The sequence below is a fragment of the Acanthaster planci genome, linkage group LG04, assembly GCF_054643075.1.
Source record: "Acanthaster planci isolate LZ-2023a linkage group LG04, COTS_SCS, whole genome shotgun sequence".
NCBI lineage: Eukaryota > Metazoa > Echinodermata > Asteroidea > Valvatida > Acanthasteridae > Acanthaster > Acanthaster planci.
The window spans coordinates 9,417,572-9,437,690 of record NC_141780.1 but is presented as its reverse complement, the minus strand read 5'-3'; the positions used below and the strand labels follow the sequence as shown (position 1 = coordinate 9,437,690).

The 20,119-nt window shown below is 42.7% G+C and overlaps 1 protein-coding gene and 1 long non-coding RNA gene across 12 annotated transcripts in view; one reads left to right on the top strand and one right to left on the bottom strand.

Annotated features, from left to right (window-relative positions):
• LOC110985000 (DNA repair protein complementing XP-C cells-like) overlaps positions 1-20,119 on the bottom strand; it is a 196,105-nt gene that overhangs the window by 87,548 nt on the left and 88,438 nt on the right. For all 11 annotated transcript variants that reach the window (XR_015425063.1, XR_015425062.1, XM_087136113.1 and 8 more), the window contains one exon: positions 13,481-13,538. Coding sequence is in view for 9 of the 11 variants with exons in the window: in XM_087136113.1 (XP_086992239.1) it covers positions 13,481-13,538 (58 nt within the window). In the remaining 2 variants the exon portion in view is untranslated. The remainder of the gene's footprint in view (positions 1-13,480; positions 13,539-20,119) is intronic.
• The window catches only part of LOC147799360 (uncharacterized), a 28,177-nt gene that overhangs the window by 3,164 nt on the left and 4,894 nt on the right, over positions 1-20,119 (top strand). Inside the window, exon 2 of the long non-coding RNA XR_015425064.1 lies at positions 750-910. This is a non-coding gene — a long non-coding RNA (uncharacterized LOC147799360). The remainder of the gene's footprint in view (positions 1-749; positions 911-20,119) is intronic.

The window sequence follows — 20,119 nt, the reverse complement described above, 5'->3', positions numbered from 1 at the left end:
GGTACCCAGTACGGATGCCCGCAATCTTGGTGTGGTGTTTGACCGGTTCTTAAACTTTGAAAAACATGTGTCCAAGATTTGTCAGACATCATACATGCATCTAAGAAGAATAGCAAGTATCAGACACTTACTTTCTCAGAACGCAGCAGAGCAACTCATTCATGCCTTTATCACTGCTAAACTTGATTTGTGCAATAGCCTGCTCACCGGTCTTCCGCACGGTACAACTCATCGTTTGCAACTTGTACAGAACGCTGCCGCACGTCTTCTAACGAGCACCAAAAGGAAAGCTCACATAACTCCCATTCTCAACAAACTACATTGGTTACCCATCAAATACAGAATTCAGTTCAAGATCCTCCTTCTCACATTCAAGACACTCCATGGCTCTAGTCCCCTTTATCTTGCAAACATGCTGCAACTCCGCTCTGTCAGGCCGGGTCTGAGGTCAACAAGTAATACCCTAGTTGTTCCCCGGACTCGGCTGGCCAGTGCCGGAGACAGGGCTTTTTCTACAATTGCACCACGCTTATGGAACTCACTCCCGGATCATCTAAGACAAGAACATGACATCAAGCAATTTCAGCATCATCTCAAAACATTCTTCTTCTCACAAGCTTTTTCACTATGAATGCACAATTGAGTTTTTCATTTTTCCACTTAGACCGGCGCCTCTGAATGCTTTGCAGATATAGTGCGCCTTATAAATGCTATATTATTACTACTATTATTATTATTATTATTATTAGTACAGATGGCTTAACCACTCGACCACCGAGCTTGTGGGTGTCGGCTGGCTGGTTCGAGTCGGATGTAGCAGCGGATACTGGGAACAACTATTTCCAAAGATGGAAGGATGGCAAGTTCAGTGACCCCTGGCGCAAATCCATCCTTGGAAAAACACTGACTGGTAATGATTTATTCCTGCACCATTAAAAAATGTGTCTTTCTGAAAAGACATAATTGTCCTACAACGGGTTATTCGACAGCTGCATTCACCGATGTTTGATAAATCCTGTTTAAAGTGAAACATGGGTGTATCGTCGACAACCGGCAAACCCAGGTGACATGAAATGGGTTGACGTTGGGTTGGGATTTGTTTTTAGGACCTATACTGCCTCTGGGAAAGCTAGATTGCCTTCCTTGTCTTTTATCTGTTTCACCGGGTTGGGTGTTTGGTTGTGTGTTTCAGTGATTTTGGGGATAGTTTTTGTCCATGATTATAAGCTGGACTAATTCGTTAAAGTTGGTGTTCCATTCCGACAATTTTTGTCACTGTGCACTGCGAGTCGCTTGCTTAGACTGATCAACTTTCTTGCCAGAACTATGCATTCTGGTCTGGAAAGTCGAGTCCATCCTATGACGTCACATTTTTGCAAAGATTTGTCTGCTGCCCTCATTGACCGATTTCAATAATTTTTTGCAAAGAGCCCTGGTGAAGTGTTACCTTTAATTTGTACTTGTTAACAATTAATTTGTTAAGTAGCTCCGTGGATCTCTGAACCAGAGTTATGTCCAAAGGACCAGGTTTTTCAGCAGTACAGTTTTCACAATTAGAATTCACATACATATCCTATTCATAATGGTCGAGTGAAAAACATTTCAGTATCCAGCAAGCAGGGCATTTGCTTGTCCTTCTATCAATCCCATTCCCGCACACTTTTTTGAAATGTCCACTGCTTGATTTGTGCTGTGTGAGGAAACAGTTCAGCCATTTGGGAAGAAAACTGGAACAAGATTTATACATAACAGAAAATGTTGGATTGTACATTGTGGGCAATAAGCACAAAACCAGAACTGCTGATCCAAGGTTGTTTGCTTGCTCTTCAAGACAGGTGGACATGGAGAAATGAATGACACATGTAGAAATTACGGTAAGACTGTATGGTACATGTATATGCACGTAAATGTAAGAACCGTCCATGTCTTCACTCTGCGATTGAGGCTTACCACTTAAGATTATTATAGTTGGGTCTAATGCCAACAATGCACATCCTGCCCAACTGCCTGCAAAGTCTGTCTACATACAGTACATATGACAATGCGCATTATAGGGTCGTCATGAGAGTCAGTATTGAGTCAGTGTTGTTACCAACTTCTTCGAAAGAATGACCAAGAAGGTTGCGATAGAATTTTTTTTTGTAAGCTAGCTGTTGACTGAATTGGAGAATTGAAAAGCAGACTATTACTGCATACTGGATACTGAAAGCGGGATACTGAATACTGAAAGCGGGATACTGAATACGGGATACTGAATACGGGATACTGAATACAGAATACTGAATACGGGATACTGGATACTGAATATGGGATACTGAATACAGAATACTGAATACGGGATACTGGATACTGAATATGGGATACTGAATACGGGATACTGAATACGGGATACTGAATACGGGATACTGGATACTGAATACGGGATACTGAATACGGGATACTGCATACTGAATATGGGATACTGAATACGGAATACTGAATACGGGATACTGGATACTGAATATGGGATACTGAATACGGGATACTAAATACGGGATACTGAATACGGGATACTGGATACTGAATATGGGATACTGAATACGGGATACTGAATACGGGATACTGGATACTGAATATGGGATACTGAATACGGGATACTGAATACGGGATACTGGATACTGAATATGGGATACTGAATACGGGATACTGAATACGGGATACTGAATACGGGATACTGGATACTGAATACGGGATACTGAATACGGGATACTGCATACTGAATATGGGATACTGAATACGGAATACTGAATACGGGATACTGGATACTGAATATGGGATACTGAATACGGGATACTAAATACGGGATACTGAATACGGGATACTGAATACGGGATACTGAATACGGGATACTGGATACTGAATACGGTATACTGAATACGGGATACTGCATACTGAATATGGGATACTGAATACGGAATACTGAATACGGGATACTGGATACTGAATATGGGATACTGAATACGGGATACTGAATACGGGATACTGAATACGGGATACTGGATACTGAATACGGGATACTGAATACGGGATACTGGATACTGAATACGGGATACTGAATACGGGATACTGGATACTGAATACGGGATACTGAATACGGGATACTGAATATGCGATACTGAATACGGGATACTGAATACGGAATACTGAATACGGGATACTGGATACTGAATATGGGATACTGAATACGGGATACTGAATACGGGATACTGAATACGGGATACTGAATACGGGATACTGGATACTGAATACGGGATACTGAATACGGGATACTGGATACTGAATATGGGATACTGAATACGGAATACTGAATACGGGATACTGGATACTGAATATGGGATACTGAATACTGAATACGGGATACTGAATACGGGATACTGGATACTGAATACGGGATACTGAATACGGGATACTGAATACGGGATACTGGATACTGAATACGGTATACTGAATACGGGATACTGCATACTGAATATGGGATACTGAATACGGAATACTGAATACGGGATACTGGATACTGAATATGGGATACTGAATACGGGATACTGAATACGGGATACTGAATACGGGATACTGAATACGGAATACTGAATACGGGATACTGAATACGGGATACTGGATACTGAATACAGGATACTGAATACGGGATACTGGATACTGAATATGGGATACTGAACACGGAATACTGAATACGGGATACTGGATACTGAATATGGGACACTGAATACGGGATACTGGATACTGAATATGGGATACTGAATACGGGATACTGAATACGGGATACTGAATACGGGATACTGAATACGGGATACTGGATACTGAATACGGGATACTGAATACGGGATACTGGATACTGAATATGGGATACTGAATACGGAATACTGAATACGGGATACTGGATACTGAATATGGGATACTGAATACTGAATACGGGATACTGAATACGGGATACTGGATACTGAATACGGGATACTGAATACGGGATACTGGATACTGAATATGGGATACTGAATACGGAATACTGAGTACGGGATACTGGATACTGAATATGGAATACTGAATACGGGATACTGGATACTGAATATGGGATACGGAATACTGAATACGGGATACTGAATACGGGATACTGTATACTGAATATGGGATACTGAGGAGCTGTACAATGATGCAGGACTTATATACAGTTAGAACCAGAATGTAGTTAAAGTCACAAAACTTAAGAAAGGAAAGTCGTGGTCACATGTCTTAGATGGATTCTTAGAACAATGACTGTGAATGAATAATTTCACCTTGAAACAAAGTCCTTGGTGGATGATAGTACAAGCTTAAATGAAGCATGCTGAAGTGTGCCACAGCCTCTGGGCTGTACTCTTACAAGGAAAATGCAGTGAGTAATGTGTCTAAGAAATGGCCAACAGGATATATACAGGAAATGAAAAAGTTATCAGAGTTAAAAATGAAGATTCTGAATGCTAAATTCACTAAAAGAAATAAATCCAATTAATTCAAGTAAGTGTGCAGAAAACACTACAGGAGCCCCCTTCCAGTGAGTTTGCAAAAACTAACGAATGAATGTGACAAAGTGTTTTGGCCAGTGGACATGGCAACCAGAACGAGTTATGCGAGAAGTTGGAATAGGTGGAATTGTAGGAGTGTCAAAGTGAGCGCTTTTAAGTCTATCTATGCTGATAGTGTCTTTGCGATGGTTATTAGATCAATTACAAAGTGCTTCTTGGAACGACTTAGAACTTTGTATGGTCCATCATATAGGGGTTGTAAGGGCTTACGAACAGAATCGCATCTAACAAAAATGTGGGTACATGATTGTAAATCATCTGGAATGTTTATGCTAGTCCGTTTTTGTGTCCGAGTTGTTGGTGGTTGTAGTTCTTGCATAGTTCGTATGAGGCGGTGAACGTAATTAGCAGGATCCAATTCAGCAGTGTTTGTTGAACTATCGAAGAAATATCCAGGCAAGCGAAGAGTTGTACCATAGACCAGTTCAGCAGCACAGTGAGGAAAATCAGATTTAACTGTTGTGCGGATCCCAAGAAGAACAAGCAGTAATGTTTCTGTCCAGTTGTTGGGATTTGACTGAGCTTTCAGGCCCCAAGTCAAAATAGAAACGGTTCACCAAGCGGGAAATGATTGCCCTTAATCCCCTTTCAAACCATTGCCCGATTCAACTGCAAGTGGGCAATGATTGCAAGAGAGCGTTTCCCGAAAAGGAGTTGGCTATGCAGCAACCTCTTTGATGCATACCACCATTTCCCCCACCTTGGTACAAAAGCCCCGACTCCCAGCTTACCACGAATGGTTGTTGTGCATCGGCTTTGTTGTGTAAATTGGGCCAGTTCATCCACAGGCTTAGAACAGCTTATTCAGAAGGGGAAGCAATTAATCTCTTAACAAAAGACTTACTCCATCAGAGTCAGCGGGCCTATGTGCATCACTAAGTCTCGTGTCACTGAATTAAGATCTGTAGTTTTCTTTCCCAAAATCTAGCACTGTCAGGCAGTGATTTCCACATCACAGATTTGTCAGTGATTGGAATGAACAATAAACTAAATGGAGAACATTATAGATGCAACAATCACAGGACTTCAAAATCAATCTAAAAAGTAAAATAAGAAAAGCCGACTAATGTTGGTATATAAGGGTAGCGTGGCAAACTGAAGGAAAAAAATCCATATCCATGTAAACGGTAGAAACCCCCCCCACCCCCAAATTGTTGACATATCAATGGGCTGGGGTCCCAGCTGTTGATAAACAGCTCTAATGACTTAACCACCAGCCACAATGGAGTGTAATCTTTAACCACTTCCTGCCGGGGTCTCCGGGATCGGAGACGTATGGTTTATATGGGTCTCCGAACTCAGACAAAGGAAACAGGGCCCTGTAACAAAAGATCGTACTCCGAACAAAAGACCAGGCTGCTGGTCATTTTTCACTCTCAAAAGTGGTGATAATCCAGCCTTGTTTTGAAACCCTATACCAGGGTTTGGGGCAATGAGAGTGAGCAGATTACCACCGGGGACAAAAGCGCTCCACCACCGCAGCGATGAGCCACACAGCACCGCTGCACGCTAATCTGGCCCCTATTGAAAAGAGGTCAGCAGTGCACTGACCCAGGTTCGTGAACAAAAGACAGTTATATAACACCGCACAATCTGGGCTCTGTTTACAAGGCTGCAGGCCTGGCTGAAATACTCAGGCATCAATGAAGGTCACCTATCAACTTAGAGTAGTGCCTGAAGATTACTTCCTGCGGCTATAAACGACTGTTAAATGAAGTGATGAATTTTTTGAAGGATTTTGAAAACGGAAAAAATGATAGTCATGCCGGCCCAGCATCATCATCATTGAAAAATGCCCCGGCACGAAGTGGTTAAAGCTCTCTATTGTTAGAAAACATCACCCAGAAGTGGTGTGCATCAAACCACAAGCCATTTAGCTAGTGGCTCCTATCTTTGCCCGCTTTACTCTGAAGCAGGTAAAGAGCTTATCGTTTAGTATCGTTCCCCACTTCATGAACCGTTTCTATCTTGACTTGGCGCCTAAGCTGACGATGGAATCGCTCAACTAGTCCATTGGCAATTGGGGGGTATGCCGTGGTACGAATGCGGTTAATTCCAAGCATTCTGGTGAGAGCGGAGAACAGAGCGATTCAAACTGTGTACCACGGTCGGTTGTGATGGTGGATGGAACACCAAATGCAGCAACCCAGGTGGATATGAATGCACGGGCTACTGTTTCGGCTGTGATGTCAGGTAGCGGGATGGCTTCTGGCCATCGGGTGAAACGATCAATGCAAGTAAGGATGTAAGTGCATCCATTAGAGGGTGGCAATGGGCCAACTATGTCAATGTGTACATGATCAAATTGTCCATTTGGGCCTGTGAACTGTGATAATGGTGCACAGGTATGATGGTTAATCTTTGCGCGTTGACACTGAACACACGATTTTGTCCGCACATCGCAGTTGATGCTGGGCCATAAAAAACTGTCCGTGATGAGTCGTTGGGTGGCACGAATGCCAGGGTGTGACAAGGAGTGAAATGAGTCAAATACGGCACTTCGTAAATCTTTGGGAATGAATGGTCGTGGATTTTCCATTGACATGTCGCATGTTACAGTCTGATCACATGATGGTAGAGGAACATCTTTGAAAGAGAGTGAGATTACGGAGTGGTGAAGCTGTTGCAGTTCGTCACACTGTCGTTGCAACTGTGCCATCTGGCTGAAGTCGATAGGTGTGCTGGACCGCTCTGGGTGGAAGGAGTTGAGTTGTACACGCGACAGGGCATCAGCGGCAGGGTTTTCACCACCTTAAACATATCTTATAACACAAGTGAATTGTGAAACAAAATTAAGGTGGCAAATCTCGCGTGGCGAGTGTTTGTCAGTTGATGCAGCGAAAGCATATGTGAGCGGTTTGTGGTCTGTATACACATGGAATTCTCGGCCTTCGAGAAAATGGCGGAAATGGCGAATGGCAAGGTACACGGCTAACAGTTCTCGTCCAAAGATGCTGTAGCGTGTTTCAGCTGGCTGAAGCTTTTTGGAGAAGAACGAGATAGGCTGCCATGAATCATCGACCCACTATTGGAGAACAGCTCCCACTGCCACATCTGAAGCATGCGTCATGATGCTCAATGAAGCCCCTGGCTTTGGATGTGTTAGGAGAGTAGCGTTGGTGAGGGCGGCTTTGATCTGATCAAAAGAGGCCATAGCAGCAGCATTCCATGTGATTGGGGCCGACTTTTTGCCTGAATTGGTCAGCAGTGCTGTGAGAGGATGAAGGACTTGAGAACACTGTGGTATGAAGCGGCGATAGAAATTGACTAGTACAAGAAATTCTCTCAGCTTGGTCAGTGTAGCAGGTTGAGGAAAGTTCAAGATAACACTGACCTTCTCGTCGAGTGGGCGCACCCCTTGGCTGTCAACTTGATGACCAAGAAACTCGAGAGAGTTCACTCCAAATTGACATTTGGCAGGGTTGATGACAACTCCGTACTGGTTGAGGCAATCAAACAGTAGGCGAAGATGGTGTTCGTGCTGGTCTGTGTTGAGCTGGCAACCAGCAGGCCGTCAATGTATGCGTAGCAGAAATCCAGTCCACAAGTAACTTCATCAATGAAGCGCTGAAATGTTTGGGCGGCGTTGCGAGGGCCAAAGGGCATACAAACAAATTCAAAGAGTCCAAACGGAGTAGTGATGGCAGTTTTCGGGACGGAGTCTGGTGCTACAAGGATTTGATGGTAAGCATGGACAAGGTCAATCTTGGAAAAAACTATTTCCCAATGGAGTGATGCCGTGAAGTCCTGGATGTGCAGAACGGGATAGCGATCAGGCACAGTTGAACGGTTGAGCGCGTGGTAGTCTCCACATGGTCGCCAGTCACCTGGTTGTTTCTTGGGAACCATGTGAAGAGGTGACGACCAGTTGCTGTCTGAGGGGCTGATGATGCCCAAGTCCATCATATGTTGGAACTCGTCTTTTGCCACTTTAAGACGGTCCGGGGCGAGACGGCGTGGACGTGCGGCAACTGGTGGACCTGTAGTGACGATGTGATGGGTGACATTGTGTTTCACTGGTGTGTCATGGTAGTTTGGTCTCGTGATCGCGGTGAAGTCTTTCAGGATGGCTGCGAAACATGATGGCGATGAGACGACAGGACTCAGCAGGTGAAGGTTGTAGTTGCGTCGATCAATCGCTGATTGCGAAGATCAACAAGGAGATTGAAATGTCTCAGGAAATCAGCACCTATGATTGCGTGTTGGATATTAGCAACAATAAAAACCCAGCGACATGGTCGCCGGAGTCCAATGTTAAGAGTCAAAGATCTTTCAACGAAAGTAGAAATTGCGGTTGAATTTGCTGCTTGCAGATCTTGACCGGGATTGGGATGAGGAGAATTGTGAGGGGAACGAGGAATTACACCGGCCTGTGCCCCTGTGTCGATGAGGAATTGATGTTTTGTTGCCTTGTCAGTAACGTAGAATAGGCGACTGGATGTGGATGGGCCAGCAGTGCTTGTCGCCATTAGTTGCTGGCTGAGCCGTTTCCTGAAGACAAAGTGACGGAAGAAGTACTGGTGGCACAGGATGTTGTGCATTTGCGGGCCTGGGCGCCAAATTTTCGGTGATACCAGCAGACGTCAGGAGAGGGATGCTGGTTGTCATTGTGATGCTCACGGGAAGGACTGCGACTGCAGCTGTCACTGCGCTCGCGACGATGGTTGCCACTACGTGACAGGGCTGATACCTGGGCCTGAAGTTGAGAGATGCCGTCTCTCAGTTGCTGGAAAGTAGTGGCCATCTGAGATGTGGAATGGCAGTAAGTGTCACCGTAGCAACTTGAGGTGTTAGAGGAGGGGCAACTTCCACAATTTTGTCAGCCAGCATAGCCAGTTACGGGCTGAGGAGCAGACGTGCTTGGAGCGTCCATTCTCAGTCAAGAAATCAACAGGAGCAACTAATGATGCGCACTGGGTCACCAATTTATAGGGTTGTCATGAGAGTCAGTATTGATTCAGTGTTGTTACCAACTTTATTCGCAAGAACAACTGAGAGGTTGCGATAGAATTGTAAGCTGACTGTTGACTGAATTGGAGAATAAAAAGCAGACTATTATACTAATACTGGATACTGAATACGGGATACTGAATACGGGATACTGGATACTGAATACGGGATACTGGATACTGAATACGGGATACTGAATACGGGATACTGAATACGGGATACTGAATACGGGATACTGGATACTGAATATGGGATACTGGATACTGAATACGGAATACTGAATACTGAGGAGCTGTACAATGATGCAGGACTTATATACAGTTAGAACCAGAATGTAGTTAAAGTCACAGAACTTAAGAAAGGAAAGTCTAAGTCACATGTCGTAGATGGATTCTTAGAACAATGACTGTGAATGAATAATTTCACCTTAAAACAAAGTCCTTGGTGGATGATAGTACAAACTTAAATGAAGCATGCTGAAGCCTCTGGGCTAACAAGGTCAAATAGGCGGAAGCAATATACACTGTACCAGACACTGGGTGGGTGTACTCTTACAAGGAAAATGCAGTGAGTAATGTGTCTAAGAAATGGCCAACAGGATATATACAGGAAATGAAAAAGTTATCAGAGTTAAAAATGAAGATTCTGAATGCTAAATTCACTAAAAGAAATAAATGCAAATAATTCAAGTGATTGTGCAGAAAATGCTACAGCATCATGTTACATGGGACCTTGTTCACTCCTATCCCTGATGAAGATTCAAACCATTCATGGACAAACTGAAAACAGCCCATGTAAGAATCATATCAGGTGATTTTGCAAGAGGGTGCTGTGACAAATTCAGTGATATGCATTACCATTTCCCTGTTCAAGATAAGTCCCAGGTGGTTGAAAAATCATTTTTTTGCTTTTTGTGGGCATCCGTGAACACAAAAGTTTAACACGTCAGTGAGTCAATGTTTCCTATTAGATCTATCAATACAAATCACCCATGTCCAAATTACTGAATACTGCATTTTTTTTAATACTGAACAATACCGACTAATAATCAATGAATACCAGACTATCGGCTAATTTGGTATTGAATTTCAATACTGCGGTATTCTGGCTAATTTGTTCAGAATGTTCCCACAACCCTCTTAAGATGAAAGCAGACAATTATATGCGTAACAGTGACTGCCTACTTTGTGGTTTCAGTTACCCAGGATCGTGTTTGTATTGTCTCTTTTGCTGGAAGCTAAGACATAACGTGATACTTCAGCTTACAGCCATCAACCCACCAGTCAAAATAGATTTGTTTTGCTATTGCAGCCATTGAGCTTGTGGTTTTGGAATAGCTTGCAGACAGTGCTTGTTGTATTGCTCACCGGCACATATCACAGCCTAACAGCTTGGAAATTAAAAATTAGCGTGTCTTCTCTGTCCGCACTGGACTTTATTTTCCGAGGATTTTATTGGAGGATCAGAAAATGCGAATGCTGCTTGTGTTAGCCTTGTGTTCTCTTCAGGTCTTTTTTGTCCTTCGTATAAAGTATGTACAAGTATTGTGTGAAAATTTATCTAACCGAAGCCAGGAGTGTGTGTTATAAACTATAAAATGATTCCATAAATCTGCATCCATTCGAAATCCACAGCAATCAATGATCTTTTTTATTGTTCTCACATTTGTTCCAATCACACGAAAAGAGATGCAAAAATCCAATCCTTCACTTGTCACTGCTTGTATTTCAGTTAGTCTGGAATAAATTGAGGACAACGTGGTTGATCAAAAAGATCTCTCGGTTATGATTAATCAAATACCTTGTGATGTGTTTAAAATAATAAACTTCACTCTTATAGGACAACATGTTTAATGTGCATGTGAAATTTAAAAAAACAAATATGTGTGAAAGTTTCGACTATCGATCCAGGGATTTTTAAAAGACTTTCAATTGCCATGGATGACGACTAAACTAACAGTAACTGAACTGCATGCACATGTAGGCCTGGATGTACCTGCAAGAGTGTGAAGGCTCATCAACTAAAGCCCTTATCCATGTAAGTGGTCTTTCCAACACAAATTTTGTCACAGAGAGACATTTATATCTAATTTTCCGTCTGTCCTTAGCTGCATCAGCCTGCATGACAAGATTGATCGATAGTCCATATTCACTCGCCCACTGCGGCGCGGCGCGACCGCCCGCGAGTGAGATGGTCACTGAGGAAGCATGACGTCATGAAGGAATATTGTGATTGGATAGCTGTGTCTTTCCAAATGTACGTCATGAAAACACAGTCTCATTGGAAGGTATGCTAGATCTTTTTGCAGCAATATGAATAACTCAGTGTTGGGCAATTAGTTGGACTCTTTGAGTTGCAAGAATAGTGAAGCGAACTTATTTGGGGCATTTTTTTATCGGAAATGAGGTGGGAATTTTCATTTTGCCGTTTGTGTAATCAATGTAAAATATCACTGATTTTTAATTGTGCACTAGGCGTGTCGTGACAACAGGAAACTGGCAAATGATGCCTGTATATCGCGTTGTAAGCGTGCGCGATGCATCTGGAGGGATGGGTGATAAGCCTCATGCTGTGGCTAGAAATTTTGTGGAAATGCACTCGCTTGAGTACAAGCAGTACAACCTCAAGTTGAATTTATGGACACAGAAAACACAAATATAGACATGAGATCAATTGTTGTGAATGAACCTGCAGAAGAATTGTGACGGCAGTGTTTTTTCGACTTGCAACTATAGAACTGCATTCAAGGTAGTGGAACGTACGACCCTTTTTGGCAAAAAGTGTACATTGACCGGTTGCCGCATTCCCATCATGCCTTCGTTGGCAACTGTTAGGCACGGCGGGAACCAGTGTGGTGCACAGCGCATGTGCTTTCACCACCATGAATTGCAAATGCTTTATAAATGGGTCGTCAACAATGGTTTTTCAGGCAATGGAGTCACAAAAACCTTTCGTTGTAACAAGAATTTCGTACAATGTGATTTCACTGTAACAGATTTTCTCCCAATAGAAATATGCATGTTTTGGCCAGGACCCCAGATTTGTGTTTGTTATAATCGGAATTTCGTTATAACTGATTTTGTAATAATGAGAGTCGACTGTACTTGCAATGCCGGCTGCGCCGCAGAGTTTTCTGGAAGCCATCTTACTATTGCACACAGGCAGTGTTAGGGCACAGCTAACAGGAGCAGCCACTGGTAACCGGCACGTAATCATTACAATAACGCACTCAGTGAGTACCAACTTGACTCTAGTACACATGTAGATTTTCACACCATACAAGTGACTACACAGATGGGAATCACAGAACAATGAAGTGGTATTTAAAACGCTGTTTGGTTTTATTCTTCTTTAACATAAATAATATTTATTTGACATCAAATGGACAGATAAATTATAAGAGTTATTAAGTTTAGGGGGCTTTGTGACATTAAAAACCCTTTATGCTGGCCCCTAGTGTTGTTTGTGGTGTGCCATTGAATGTCAGCATTGCCGCTGCTTTTGATGACGTCATTGCCTTCTGCAACCATGGTATTAGTAAATACTGTGGTATTTTTTTCATGGATACCGCGGCATTGAAAAATGCAATACCACCCAAGCCTACCCTACCTTTAATACATACAGGACAAATGGGGAACTTTAAGGAGGACCTTTATGCGGATTCAATACCCTGGTGCACCTTCGACTACAAAACTAATTGAAATTTTTCTTAAATTATGGAACTTTTAAGTTAATTCAGAACAAGACAATACTTTGCATCATTTTGTTTCAGCTCATGAGTGTAATTCCCCCCCTTAATTTTGTTTCCCACAAACTGACCCTCATTCAATGCAAAAAATTCAGAATCAAGGCATGAAGAAAGGTCATCCTAAGGGAAATTATATTAGGTGATACTAGAACAGCAAACTACAACTTACAAGTGATGATTCTTGTACTCGGAAATGCTGGTAGGTAGAGGTTTGTCCTGAAGTTGTTCTGGAAAAAAAATAATTTGATGTACTTATTTATTAATACATCACTGCTGGTGAAAATAATTAATCCACTGCACTGATCCTACCCAAACAGTTGCTACTTTAGCAAATTTCCTTACACGCCTAGGCCTGTTGCCATTCGCTAAAAACTTCACAAAGCCCTCTAATACTATAACACAGCTCAGCTTCACCGCCATGTTTGTTCCTGTTTTTCTTAGCGCAATTGCTAATGGATGTGTCACTTTTAACATCTTTGAATTTGTTTAATTTTCCATTTCGCTATACATGTACCTTCTGTGGTAACCTGACCAACTGTAATGTATCATAAATAAACTCATTTTCATTATGCTGTGTGCATGTGTCATTCTCTTGACTTAAGTGAATTTGGTTGAATTTGTTGCGACGCACTTCTTTATCGTTCATATGTCTTTATTGTGTAACGTCACATTATCTGAATGTGTATGTCTCTTTTCTTGTGAGTGTGTTTAATTTGATTTGATAATTGTCAATATTTGGAAATTTGTTTTAAACTGGATGTAGAACATAATCACAATTATAATTACAAACTAACTATTACATCTTTACAATTTATCTATTACAATGGACATTCACAATAAAAATTTTTTATAAACAACCGCAATCAATAAAACAATACAAAAAAAACAATGGAAATGGCATTTAGCACAGTAGAACACCACTATACGCAACATTCGGCTGTCCTGAACATCGTCCTTGACTCCCAATATTTTGTGCACAAAACCTACCGAATACTACGCAGTTGCCGTTTGTAATTCCCAAATATCAACTTGATAAAAGAGTCGGCTTTTTTATGTCATAAAGTGACAAGTGGCCATCACTTCACCAAGGATTAGAAGGCAAAGCCACTAGTTGTTGAAGAGTTAATTGTAATTAACTGAGAAACTGGGTACATTGGTCTGCACTTGTTCAAAGTCGTATTCTAGTAATGGCCAGAGCATGCACAGTGAATCTGCCAACGGTATTGAATGGACACTGGCTTTGCAACTCTGCATGATCGGGTGCAAAAGAAAACCACATGCGCACGGTGGCATTGTACTAACATTAGTCTAAAGAGGGCGCCACTGATACACAAGTCACTGAGATTCGCCACAGAATGCATCAAAGATCAATCCTGATCAGTAGCTTCACAACTTCTAGGATAAACTTGAAATCATTTTTTGTAACTTAACATTAAATAAAAAACAAAAATAATTAACAGATAAATTTTCAGAAATCTTCATCGTGAATGCATCAGCAAAACACCACGAAAAAAGCAAACCGTAGAATCATAAGAGGGTGCATTTCAGTAAGACATGAGAGAGCACTTTTCAACATGGCAACAGTAAATTTTGCTATACCGAACAATCGCTGTACCGAACATTTAGTGTGGACCCTGTTGTGTTCATTATAGCGGCATTCCACTGTAGTGAAATCTCTTTCAATGGTAAGTAGTGAAATCTACTTATTTGCATCTTTTGTTTCAATAAGGCCAGTACATCATGCCCCCATCATCAAATTACCTGTACTACTGCCATTTAAATACTTCAAGGTAGTCCTACACTGAATCCAGGGGTTCCTTCTATTAAGTACCTTCATGGGGTCAACCGGGCAACTTTAATTTATTAACTCAAAAACAGTATGATTGAGGGAAGGTACAACCATTAAACCTGTATCTACTGTTGCGTTCCACCACTTAACTTGGGTGCTAACGTTAATCTCAGATACCCAGTTAGTGAGGGGTTTGCCACTGAGGGACACACAAGGCTGCCTTGGTCTTCCTGCTCGTGTCTGTTTGGCATACGGAGCCTACCTGAGTGGCACTTATCACCACAGCCTACCCAAGACGAACCACTCCACCACAAGTAATGGCTCACCAAGGCCCAGGCAAGAGGCAAGCCCATGCCCCACCTGTTGACCCAAGTAGCTACTACACACGTAAGCGTGTAGCAGCCACTTGAGTCCGAGACCTATTCAATGGGGCACCCAGGTGTGAATCAAACAATAGCGCATCCTAGGCCGAATCCCCATCACTTGCTGGCAATACCACGGAGAATGCACCATTGGAATGCAGATCCATTGCCGTGTCTCTCCAGTCCACACCCCGAGCAACCAAACCCACTGGCCTGCTATGCCACCGTGGCTTCTGCATGGCCACGTCATTCCATCCTTCAGCTTCTCTTTGGGGCTCTCTGGGAAGAATGCTTCCAAATCCACTACCACTGCACATCTCCACACACAGCCTCCTTTTGAACGTGAACCACAGATCAACAATTCTTCTCTCACTTCTGCTGATCCTACTTCATCTGTGGACTCCATAGATTCTTCAGTAACGTTATACATCTTCTTCTTCTGGGTCAACCAGTAAGAGGTCACATTCCTCCAAACATCAAAATACATTTTCTTCAGCTATTATCTTGGCTTTCCAGACCCTCTTACAGACACTCTCTTCACTGGTCAGCAGCCTCGATCTGAAGCCTTCACTCCCACTACAGCTCCGGATCCTGACCCTTTACCTGCCGATCTGCACCCGCATCCGCCCTCTGTGACCTTCTTTGTCCAATGCAGACACACTTTGGTTGTCAGTGCAGGCTTGGATAATCCAGCAGACAATCAACCCACATTTGAACCCATACATAATCTCACCTGAGATAAGCAGTAAAACACGGTCCAGACACAATCTGATCTTCAAGATCCATCTTCCAGGGATTAAGAAATAGACTCCACTGCAAGTTTGTCTTTGACTACTCCGGAAAGACATGATTCGGGTCCTAGGTCTACCTGTCTTGTCACTGGTCAAAGAGGACTCTGAGTCATGCCCTTCCTTCAAACGTCACGCGGTTAGACTGGAAGCCTTGGCATTGGCTTTTCCAGAACTACCTCTACACTGCTTATGTGTGGAAATGAATAAAGCCCCTTCCAACACAAGACACTGGTGTACATACCAGGCTAGAGCTAAGGCCTACTTAAATTTCCCAGGAATGACCATCGACTTTCAGTCCATTCTACAGTAGTGCCGCTAAAGACGAAATTGCTTCCAACTCTGCTAAGTCTTCCAGCAAGAACCCCTTCCTCAACAAAGACAAGTCCAACCTGGAGCTTACCTTAACTTAGTCGGAAAGAGCTTCTCATCATGGTTTCCAACGTACTGCCTGTCTCTCACTCTTATTGAAGTACCTTCTTATGCATGTGAAGAAAATTTTCCTGTCTCTCCAGACCTTGCTGCAGTTGCTCTCAGGAATCTGGACAAGAACATGAACTCTACTGTCAAGCAATTCTTGCGGATTTCCTGCCTAGCTATGTCTTCCTGCCGAGCTAATGCTCTCAAGTCAATGAACATCTCATACAAGAGTGGGAAAGCTTAACTTCAAAGCCTCCCCTTATATTTGAAAGACTTATTTTGCAGGTAAGTTTATAGAGATGATGGAATCAGAGGCCAAGGGCATCAAAACAACTCACAAGCTCAGCTTCTGTGAACTTCCTTTGCCTCCTCCTCGCCAGCAGCTGGCTCCAGTTGCATAGCTCACCAGTCCAGACCTCTCCCTCCTCAATGCTTTGGGGACCACATACCTCTCGCTCTTTTCGTCCCCCTGTGCACCAGTCAAGTTCCGCACGGCCCAGAAAAGCTAGCATGATGTGAAGGTTGATGGGTTCTTCCAACATGCTGCAAGCATAATATCCCAAACATCCACACTTTGAAAAAGAACCCATGAAGTTGCTATGATCCTCATCTGATGGGCATGAACTTATGCCTGAGCTTGAACTTGAGTCTGTGCTGGTCGAAAATGAGGCTGAGCAGCATAACGCAATGGTCGCAGTTCCAGTGGGTCAGAAAGCCCCCAGACTGCCTGATGATTAGCCTGAGCTGCACAGAGCAACATTTGCGGTTCCAGGGGGTCAGCAGTTGCAGTTGATGCTTTATTCACCTGATCTGGCTTATTATGAGCCTGATTTGCATAGTGCAATGTTTGCAGCTTGCCTGGTATTGGAGAAACTGGGTGATCTGTGCATGGCTGATCTGATGTACACATACCAGGCTTAGACCCACTTGGCTGTTTTGGCAGAGGTGATGTTGTGAGGGGCAATATGGCTTCAACAATCTACCTTGCAATAGTTATCACTAAAGCTGGATAATGTGGATGAACTGTTGTGATGAACAGTTGTGTGGTATCACCTGGGAGCTCCTTGGTGCCAGCAATGTAAAACTTTAATATTCTCACAGGGCACAATAATTCATCCTCTTCAATACTTTAAAAGGATGTCAACTTAGGAATGAAAATACATAGAGGAGTAAAATATAGAGATTGGTTCATTAGAAATTGAACTCATGTACGTGACCAGTTCATTTCTGCCACATGCTGTGGAGAAAAGCCATTTTCACTGTCAAGTGATGAAGTGAAGAAAATATGCTGGTTCAAAAGGTGCTTTGGACAGTGCGTACTTCCCCAACTGCCGATTGATAACCTCTGCCAGTGGTACTTGCAGTCCAGAGTTGAAGAGATAAAGTACGAAAATCCCCAATGATGGTTTGAGACACAAAATTGGGATCGACAGCTTTCTGTGAAAACCATTCGAAGTACTGCTGTAGGCAATTGTCATAAGTTTCCTGCTTCTGGCTGCCAGGGCTGAAGTATCTTCTGAAAGGCCTGCTGCGCTAAAGGACAGCTTAACCACCTGCCACCGGGTTGCCGGTACCAGACACATATTCTTTATATGTGTGGCCGTGGTCTCCAAATTCGGACAAAGGTAACTGGGCCTTGTAACAAAGACCATACTCGTAACAAAAGACCAGGCTGGTGGGCATTATCAACATTTTTTCACTCTCAATAGTGAAGATAATCCACCCTTTTTTTGAAACAGTATACCACGGTTTAGGGTATTTAGCACAAGTGGATTACCACCGGGGACAAAAGCACTCCACTACTGCAGCAATGAGCCACACAGTACTGTTGCACGCTAATCTGGTCCCTGTTGGAAAGAGGTCAGCAGTGCACTATGTTCGTGAACAAAAGAAAATTAAGTAACACTGCACAATCTGGGCTCTTTTAACAAGGCAGCAGGCCTGGCTGAAATACTGCAGTGTCAATAGATGTTGTCTGTCAGATTAGAAACCAGACAGTCCTCCGTGTCGGTGTAAGTGTCCAGTAAATGAAGATATGAATTTTTGAAGAATTTTGAAAACAGAAAAAAATGAAAATTATCCCGCCCCAGCGTCATCAATGTTCATATATGCCCCAGTGCAAAGTGGTTAAAGCATCAAGGCAGTGAGGTGGAGACTTTTCAAGGCTGGATGCAGTTCTTTGGATCTTTTGATTTACAGTAAATACTACGATTTTGACCAAACTAAAGGAAAGATTATTTGGCCTCTGTGTGCACCAACTCTCATCTAGCACTTAAGCGCTGCTATACTTCGCCTGGCAAAATCATATTTTTTTCCTCCGGAGTTGCCTTCAATCGAACATGAGTCCATCTGCGATCAGCATCCAATCAAACTTTGTTTTGCATCATTCACCTAATATGGAACTTAAAGGCGTGAATATTGGAGATTGGCATACATAATGTCAGTCTAAATATGCATGTCTACGATTGGATGTAGTGAGAATTTAGTGATGTTCTGCAGCTGAAATGCCATACCTTGTGTATTCTTGGTAAGCTATTAGTGAATTCTCACCACGTGCGTTTTACATCATCATATGATCCGGGGCCACCGGAAATTTACTGTAAGTACCCGCTCTACGCACCACATGGACTCGTATTCATTGTGTTGTTTTTTTGTTGTGTTGTTTTTTATTAAGTTTTTAAGTACATTCTGTTTGCTACCAATACCATGCCATATCAAAGCCGAACATCCAAACCAACCAGTGCATGTGTGGCTGAGTTTGGTTTAGTTTGAAAGTGCCATGTTTTATGATTTTGGGCTCGATCCGGCGGTTTGGCTACAGCACTAGCTGTCGCTTTTGAAAGGTGGTTTAGCTGCTGGTCCCTTTTCTTTGTTCCTCCACGTGACTGGGTTTTTGTAGGCATATCTCATGCTCATAAAACTTTAAACTCGGAACAAACCTAGTAATTGTTCTGATGGCAGCACATGTTTATGCTGTGATTTATTTTATGATCGCCAGACAGCTTTCTGCCCTACGCTAGAGTGTGTAAGCTTATGGGACTTGTAAGATTTAAAAAACGGGACTGTCGAATTATCTTGAAATATCTTACGGTAAAGTAAGTACATAATTGTGTCAGACAATCTGTGAAATCTTACCACCAGAAATTTTGTCATTTTCGACAAATTTTTTTTCTCGGAAAATTTTAACTATTGCAACCGTTAATGGGAGCTTTTGCAAGTCTATATTAATGGGTTATGTACATGTAGGGACCTCATGAATATTGATAAGTAGTCTTGGGACTCCGCCCACTTTACTGCCATCTTGACCTGATTATGCCGTGCCGTGGACAAGGGAAACACTGAGTTCGTGGCTTAAGCACACAGTTTCCAGCATTCTGGTAGTCAATTTGGCCAACTGAACAGCCTTGAACGCATGCAGCACATCAAGTACATGTATTTAATTCAGAGAT